The sequence below is a fragment of the Rattus norvegicus genome, chromosome 5 (assembly GCF_036323735.1).
Source record: "Rattus norvegicus strain BN/NHsdMcwi chromosome 5, GRCr8, whole genome shotgun sequence".
NCBI classification, from domain to species: Eukaryota; Metazoa; Chordata; class Mammalia; order Rodentia; family Muridae; genus Rattus; species Rattus norvegicus.
In genome coordinates, this window is record NC_086023.1 from 40,249,851 (window position 1) to 40,258,466 (window position 8,616).

The 8,616-nt window shown below is 41.0% G+C and overlaps 1 protein-coding gene across 3 annotated transcripts in view; it reads left to right on the plus strand.

Annotated features, from left to right (window-relative positions):
• Coq3 (coenzyme Q3 methyltransferase) overlaps positions 1-7,533 on the plus strand; it is a 31,071-nt gene extending 23,538 nt beyond the window's left edge. For 2 of the 3 annotated variants that reach the window (XM_017593201.3, XM_039109358.2), the window contains 2 exons: positions 5,320-5,479; positions 7,184-7,533. In XM_017593201.3, the coding sequence (XP_017448690.1) occupies positions 5,320-5,479; positions 7,184-7,332 (309 nt within the window). In that variant the 3' untranslated portion in view covers positions 7,333-7,533. The remainder of the gene's footprint in view (positions 1-5,319; positions 5,480-7,183) is intronic. The other variant, NM_019187.2, reaches the window with a different exon arrangement.
• Positions 7,534-8,616: the final 1,083 nt, after the last annotated feature.

Here is an 8,616-nt window from a genome sequence, read left to right on the forward strand (position 1 = left end):
GAGTGTTCCTCCAAGTCTCCAAGCTTACCATCAGGAGTTGTCAACACAATACTTACAAACTCATGGAAACCGAGCAGCCCACAACTGAAGGAAAATGGGTAAAGACAGATAATAAGAAAAAAATCGAAGGCTTTCTGGAATTCACTGAAAATGGATAAAACTCCTTTTTGGATGTGATTTCTTTTTCTGTTCTTTTTCTTTTTCAGGGGTGCTGAAGTTCTTAGTATACATCTCTCCAATATTTTTATATAGACACTTACTGCTATAACTCTTAGAGTTGCTTTTTATTATGCTCTTATCTTTAATCCCCCCCCACCTCTCTCTCTCCTTCCTCCCTCCTTCTCTTTCTTCCTCTCTGTTGGTTTTTCACGATAGGATTTCTCTGTGTTGTCCTAGAACTCTCTCTGGAGTCTAGGCTGGCCTTGAACACAGATGTCTGCCTGCCTCTGACTCCTGAGCTCTGGGCTTAAGCACATGCATTACCATCACCCAGCCTAACTTCTTTCTTGATCTGTCTTGACCTGTTTTTTCATTCAGTAGTAGGCTGTTCAGTTCCCATGAGTTTGTCGGTTTTCTGGGTTTTCTGTTGTTTCTGTTATTGATAGCCGGATTTAATCCGTGATGGTCAGATAGGGTGCAGAGTGTTAGTTCAATCTTATTGTATCTGTCGAGACCTGATTTGTATCTGGGTACATGGTCAGTTTTAGAGAAAGTTTCATGAGATACTGAGAAGAAGGTGTATTCTTTTGTGTTTGGATGAAATGTTCTGTAAATTTCTGTTATGTTCATTTGGTTTATAATGCCTGTTAACTCCAGCAGTTCTCTGTTTAGGTTCTGTCTGGATAATCTGCCAACTGGTGAGCGTGGGGTATCAAAGTCTCCCACTATTAGTGTGTGAGAGTCAATACGTGACTTAAGTTGTAGTGTTTCCTTAACAACCTTGGGTGCCTTGTGTTTGCTACATAGATGTTAAGAATTGCTAAGACCTCTTGGTAGCTTTTTCCTTTGATTACTTTGCAGTATACTTCCCTATCTCTTCTAGTTAGTTTTGGCTCAAAGTCTATATTGTTAAATATTATTTAATATTTATATTTTATATATAAATAAACTTATCTATTATAATTTTAATATTAACATATTAAAAGTTAATAATAGCTTGCTTTTAGGTTCATTTGCTTAAAATATTAACTTTGATGTTAAGGTGTGTTTCTTAAATGCAGCCAAAGCATAGATCTGTTTTTACATCCATTCTGTTAGTCTGTGTCTTATTGGAGAATTGAGACTATTGAAGCTGAGAGATATCAATGAGCAGTGCTTTACTGATTCCTGTTATTGTTGCTGTGGTGTCAGCGGTGGTCCGTGTGTGTGTGTGTGTGTGTGTGTGTGTGTGTGTGTGTGTGTGTGTTTCCCTTCTTCTGATTTGCTAGCCTAGGATTATCTATACTTTGTGTTTTCTTGGGTGTGGCTAGGCTCTTTAAGCTGGTGTTTTCCTTCTAGCACCATTTGTAGAACTGGATTTGTAGGTAGACATTTCTTCTATTGTGTTTTCAATGCATGAGGTCCTCTCTTCCATCTCTTGTATTGTTTCGGTGAGGCTTATCTCTGTGGTTCCTGTTTGAGTGCCTAAATCTTTCATTTCCAGATTTCGTTCCATTTGGTCTTTTTTTTTTTTCTTTCTCAAATTCCAATTTCAGGTTTTGAATTGTTTTACGCACTTCCTTTCACTGTTTGTGTTGTCATAGATTGTGCTAAGGGTTGTATTTATTTTCTCTTAGTGGTCCTCTGTTATATCCATACAGGCTAGCCTAAGGTCTTTTCTTGTGCTTCAGTTATGTTATAATACTCATCGCCTTCTGAATTAGGCTTGCTGGTCTCTGGTAGATACGTATTGTCCTGGATGCTATTGGTTGTGTTTTCACACTGGCATCTAAGTATGTGGAATTGGAAGGTTGTAATTCTAGGTACTGATATCTGTTCTTGTCTTTGATGGGTGGGGGTTTTGTCCCTTGGTTTGTTTCTCAGGCGAGTGTGGTGGCTGTGTGTTGCCTGGTAGGAAATTCTTCTGGGATCCTAATAGGTATGGTCACTTGGGTCCAGGTAAAATGCGTTCCTAAATATCAGAAGCTGGCACATAGAAATGGGAATGAGTTAGGAGTGTGTGTGGTATAGTGTTCACAGAAAGGAGGAAAGCAGATGATCCCCCAGGATAGAGAGTGAGGTGAGACCACAGCAGTATGCTACAGGGCTGGGGAAGAAGACTTTGAGGAACGGAGGGAGAGGCGAAGGTCTGCAGTTGGCCTACCTGCTTTGCTGGCCGAACTTCCCAGGAGATGCCTGCTAGGATTGCAGGCTGAGGTAAAACAGAGAGTGGGGTAGGGAGATAAGGGGATAGTCTGTGTGACCCACTGGAGATGGGCCTAGGGAGGGAAGGGAGACAGAAGCGAGTGGTCTGTTGCAGAACTGGGGGTTGGATCTGGAGGCACAGGAGAGGTGAGGATCTGCAGCAGCTTCCCTGCTTCCCTGGCTGGATCAAGTCCGAAAGCTTTCTATTAAAATAACTGTAGGTGTACGGAAGAATTGCAAACACAGAAGGGCTTTGCATTCACCTGTTTTTCCTTTACACTAACAGCTCACATATGGGTAGAAACTAAGATGTGTCAAACTAGGTGCCCCAAGTTGAAAGGGACACTTCCTCTCACTGTATTCCTGGAAAGCACTTAGAGACTTCAGTTCTGCGCCCCACCCCCATCACTTGCCTCTTCAATGTCCTTTTCCCGTGTATCATCCCTGGTACATACCTAAAGACTAGACATGACCCGTGGCATTGCCTTAGTAGCTGCATGGAGAACATGCTGAGGCTGGCCAGTTTCTCCGCTGATTTTATATTTCCATTATGTATCATCCTAGACTTCTGCATTGCACATAATTGCTGTCTCCTTACTTACCTTCTGTCTTTGACATTTTTATACATCTCAATTCAGGGTGTGTGTGTGGGGGGTGCCTATGCATGGGGTGTGCTGATGCCACAGATGGTGCATTGAGCTAGAGGACCTCTTGAGGGGTTGATTCTCTCCTATCCGAACATCAGGCTTCCTGTCAGGTGCCTTTACCCTCTGAGCCATCTCACCGGCCCAAATCTAACAGCTTCAAAGACCTTTATCTTAAATAGCATTTATTAGGTTCACTTCCTATTTCCCAAGTAAAATCCTTAGTAGTGTTTGCATTTATATTAGTGTAAATTGTCTAAATGGAGGCTCATTGACACATATAAGAAATGCCGATACTTTAAACTGAAATCTAATGTTGTTTTAATGGAGAACAAATGTTTAACAACAATTGCTTACTGTGATCATCATTAAGTGTGAAACTACCACAAATTGGACACTCATAAATGATTGTTAGTAAGATTTAAAATACTAAAGTTTATAGAGAGGAACTATAACATGTAGTGATATGTATACCCTAATATTTAGGTATTCTTTGTTAGTTTGGATATAGAATGGTACTTAAAATATACATCTTTTTCATACTATATGCACACAATATCTACCTACCTACCTACCTACCTACCTACCAATCTGTTGCAATCAATACATACACACACACACACACACACACACACACACACACACAGAGAGAGAGAGAGAGAGAGAGAGAGAGAGAGAGAGAGTGTGTGAGTTGATGATTTTGGAGTGATGTTTTATCCTCATTAGGCTATTGAGACTGGGTAAGAGGAGGGGGGATATTATCTTCCTTGCTGTTTTGAGAATAAATATAGGATATATAAATATTATCATTACACAGGCAGACTAAATATTCCCCTAAATGATTTGCTTTCATCTAAGAATTTATCATGATTCCTTCAAAACAAAAAAAATGCTTAAACCTTATGAATATGTTTGCCACAGAGTACTTGTTAGCAATGCTCCTTAGCACAGGATGTGCAGGTGAATGCTGTACCAAGCACATTCAGCTTAGCTTCTGAGAGAAAACACAGAAGATTGTTGTTAAGGGAACACCAAGGAATTGTTGTGAAGCACAACAAAGTGTCACATGTATGAACTCACAGAGACTGGCATCGAGCACAGGACCTGCATCCCTGCATAGATCTGCACCAAATGGGGTCCTAGAGCTGAAAGAAGTGGACACACACTCCCATTCATAACCTGGAAGCCATCTCCAACTGAGAGCCACTTACAAGTGAAAAATTAGTTTTCTCCAAGGGAGTCAGTCTCACTGAGGAAACAAACCACTCTTTCTTTTTCCTCCCTCCTTCCCTCCTTCCCTCCTCCTCCTCCTCCTCCCCCCCCCCCCTTTCAAAACACTCTTAGGAGTAGGCCCCATGCCCCTCAGTAGCCAACCAACACCTCAGTGGCACATTTAGAGGTTCTCTGTCTCAGGGCATTTTTTCTTTTAACCTTACAAGTCCTTTGCGTATATATTATGGTTCCCAGGTTGGGTTTTTGTGGGATTCCTGTACGTGCAAACACATGTTTCTCTGTGCCTGTATGTGTTTTTGGTGCTTTTTCTTTGACTCTTTTTCTTGTTTGTCTGTTGGCATATTCTGATTATTTGGGGCTTTTTTTTTATTATTTTATTCTATCATTACTCCTTAGATGCCCTTTTGTTTTTAACAAAAGACAGAAAGGGTGTGGATCCAGATTGGAGGGGAGGTGTGGAGGACCTGGGTGGTGGGAAAACAGTAAATAAGAATGTGTTGTCTGAGCTGGGTGGTGCACACCTTTAATCCCAGTGTTCAGGAGGCAGAGGCAGATCTCTCTGAGTGTAAGGCCACCCTGGTCTACAGAGTGAGTCCTAGGCCAGCCAGGGCTACACAGTGAAACTTTTGTGTTGAAAAACCAAAATAATCATAATCATAATCATAAAAAGAAAGAAAAGAGAAAGATATGCAAAACATCTTTCAACAAAAGAAAAAAGAATATAAATGTAGACATAGACCAACCAAGATAAAGTATTTAAAGCATACAAAAGAATATATATATACATGTATGTACACAAATAAATATATAGACACATATATACATAAATAGCAATAAGAAAATTTTGAGTTAAAAGCTATCCATGATGTATAGATTTAGTGACTGTGTCTGTATTAGATTGCCTGTAATAACAGATTTTCCCAAGAGAGAAAAATGCTATTTTGGTAAATTATGTTTTATAGCTACTTACGTGTCTTAACTGCACCTAATTCGTTCAGAAAGCAGGAGAGTGGAGAAGCAAGCCTGTACCTAACAGTTGCTCCTAACTTTTATACGTCACTTCCTCTGTCTTACTTGTGTATACATTTCCTCCCTTTAGCCTGGTGGCTCTTTATTCATTACTACAGTGAACAAAACACAGCTGTCCTATGTCTTGGGAATTGTTTTCTCAGAGCAAATTGCAGGCATTGTTCCAAAAGGCACTCATACGTGGGAGAAGTTTGTTTCACCTGAAAAGCTAGAAAGCATCTTGGAACCAAGTAAGTATTAAAATGGTTTTCAGTTGTTGAGGCCGAGCAGAACCTGTTGTGCATGTATAATGACTAATTGCATAATCTACAATTTATTTAAGCAGGTTGCAGATGTTGGTTTTCTTTCATTCTTTTTTTTAAGATTTGTTTATTTATTTCATGTAAGTGAGTACACTGTCACTGTCTTCAGACAAACCAGAAGAGGGCATTGGATCCCATTACAGATGGTTGTGAGCCACCATGTGGTTGCTAGAAATTGAACTCAGGACCTCTGGAAGTGCTCTTAACCAGTGAGCCATCTCTCCAGCCCTAGTTTTTCTTTAACTATGTCTTAAACTCTTTGAAACTGTAGTTATGAAGTACTCTGACTTGCACTTAGCCTTGAGCAGTAAACACGAAACCCTTTCTTGCATAATTTAGTCTTCATTGTTTAAGGATGCTGTCAGGGTATATTACACATGCTCAGTTTTCCTGGTGAGCTCTGCTTATTTCAGTGTATCTTATGATTTTTTCCTGAGTCTTCTACACTCGGAGATACTTTTAACTTCCAAATCATTTCTTGTGTATGTCTGGTACCTACATAAATGACCTAGAGTTGCCACGGCAGAACCTAGGACTCTGCTTTGGAGTATGTACCCACACCTGCCTTCAAATATGATCTAAGCATGGGTGCATGTAATTTTCTCATTTCTTCACTCTTTCCTGGCCCATAAGCTCCTTTCTGTCCTCTACACGGTGTCTTACCATGCTTTGACTCAATACATGACTTGTGTATTGATCTGTTAAGGGACGTTTCTTAGTTCACTCATTTGACATTTTGGAGATCTTGTTGAGTACTTATACACCATTTCCTATGCTTTCGTTGACAACAGTCCATCAGCAAAATATTTTCCTTAAAACTGCCAGTTCAGAACAGTGTGGTGGCTTTTAGAGATGTCTGTAACTTTGTTGAAAGTAGAATAGAAAAAAAAAGATATTTTAAAGGATCTGTGAGCTGAGCATAGTGATGCATACTTGTAATCACGACACTCAAAAGGCTGTACCAGAAGGACAGTGTATTTAAGACTAGCATGGGCTATGCAGAAAGCCTGTATTAAATAAAGCCAGTCTTCTATGTCCTAGGGTGAGGTGGCACCCAAGTGGGGGATATTCCTTTCTCTGAGAAGAGGAGTGGGTAATGGGATTTGTGAGGGTAGGGTTGGGAGGCGAGGAGGGAGGGGAGCTGCTACCTGATGTAAAGTGAATAAATAAATTAATAAAAAATAAAATGAAGTCAGTCTTAAATAAGGTGAAGCTCTGTCTGAACAAATAAAAGAGAATCCAAACTAAAATTGATACCTTATGGAGACAGATACTTTCTTGTTGACAGATACTCTCAAGTGCTACCATTTGTTGAGAACCTCAAGAATTCTAAGCACTGAGCTCCCTTAGACAGATGTCCTCTAATTTCAGTGCTCCAGAAGACATGATCTCTCTGTGGCATTCAGAAAGGCACAGCATACAGTAGTGGGAGGGAGCTCGGGTTTGACCCAGTGCTTGCTCTAGAGTATGCGTTCTCACCTGCAGTTTACACGAGCAGGCGTGGCTGCAGAGCATTCTGTTCATCAAGTTGGTAACTTTTCGTTAACATGAAGAGTGGCTGTGTATTCCTGTGGTCTGAATGGTAAATGGTGATTGAGTCCAAGTTTTTTGATTTCTTTTTTTTTCCCCCAGATGGTCTGTCAGTTGAAACTGTGGCAGGAATGGTCTATAACCCTTTCTCAGGTTACTGGCATTGGACTGAAAATACCAGCCTTAACTATGCAGCCCATGCTGTGAGAGCCAGGGCTCAGGAACACCTGGAGCCTGCTGAGTCTGCTTGAAAGGGGGAAGCAGAAGCACCCCATGCCAAAGTCTCCGGCAGCCCAAGTGTGCACGAGGGGCAGAGAAAATGAGAAAGCTCTGAGGACAGCAGTAAATATGCTTGAAGTTGTGTTGTTTACAAATCCAAACATCTTACTCCTTTTCGGGAGGGATTCTGAAGAACAAAAGGTCAATAAAAATATCTAAATCAATGGAGAAAAGTTTCTGTGTCACCTAAGAGATACTCGGAGCAGTTTTCTGGTGAGGTGTCAAGTGTGCTTAAGGAGTTTGTGTCTCTCGGCTTTTACTGTAGAAACATGTGTGTTCACTTCATTTCACATATCAGGCATTCCTCACATGTGTAAACAAACATATGCTGTTACTTATTTAACTGGACTCTCTGCTGTCTATGGTATTCCTTTATTTTAGTTAAAGATACAATGCCCTTGACTGATAAAAAAAAAAAAAAAAAACAGCTGTAGGTTTTAATCACTGATACTTGGGAGTATAAAATATATTTTAAACCTAGGGTAATAGGGCTTGTCACCCTTCCTCCCTCCCTCCCTCCCTCCCTCCCTCCCTCCCTCCCTCCCTCCCTCCTCTCTCCTTCCCTCCTCCCTCCTTCCCTCCTTCCCTCTCTCGAGCCCTTGTGTTGGGAGCCCTTGTGTTGACCGACTTCTCTTGAGTATAGGGCCTACCCTGGAGTGTGGTTGATACACCAGCGGTCACAGCATTAAAGGAAATCGCCTCTTTCCCAGCAGCTAGCAAATGCTAACAGCGCCTTAGCAGATGTGAGCTACTTTCTCCTCTGTCTAAAAAAACACACTTTATCCTTTAAAAATGGGATTCTCAAGTAAATGGGTTATTAAATATACGGTGGACTTTAATCCACACACAGAAGAAATTCAGGAAATGTTTTGTGTATGGGACTTGGTTCTGTATGTGGCTTTTGAATATTTTATGGTCCAGGACAGGAGAAATAGCTCAGCAGTTAAGAGCTCTGGTCACTCTAGCAAAGGACTTGGAGTTCATTCCCAGCACCCCTATGATGGGCCACAGCTGTCTATAGCTCCAGTTGCAGGGGACCTGACCCCATCTTCTGGCTTCTACAGGCACTCATGTGATATACAGACAGACATGCATGCAAAATAGCCTACACATAAATTAATAAAAATAACCAGTGAGTTTGAATGAGAAGGGTCCATAGGCCTGTATGTTTGACTACCTGACCTTCAATTGGTGGAACTGTATGGGAACAAGTGGGAGGTATGCTCTTGTTGGATGCGTGTCACTGGTGGTGGGAT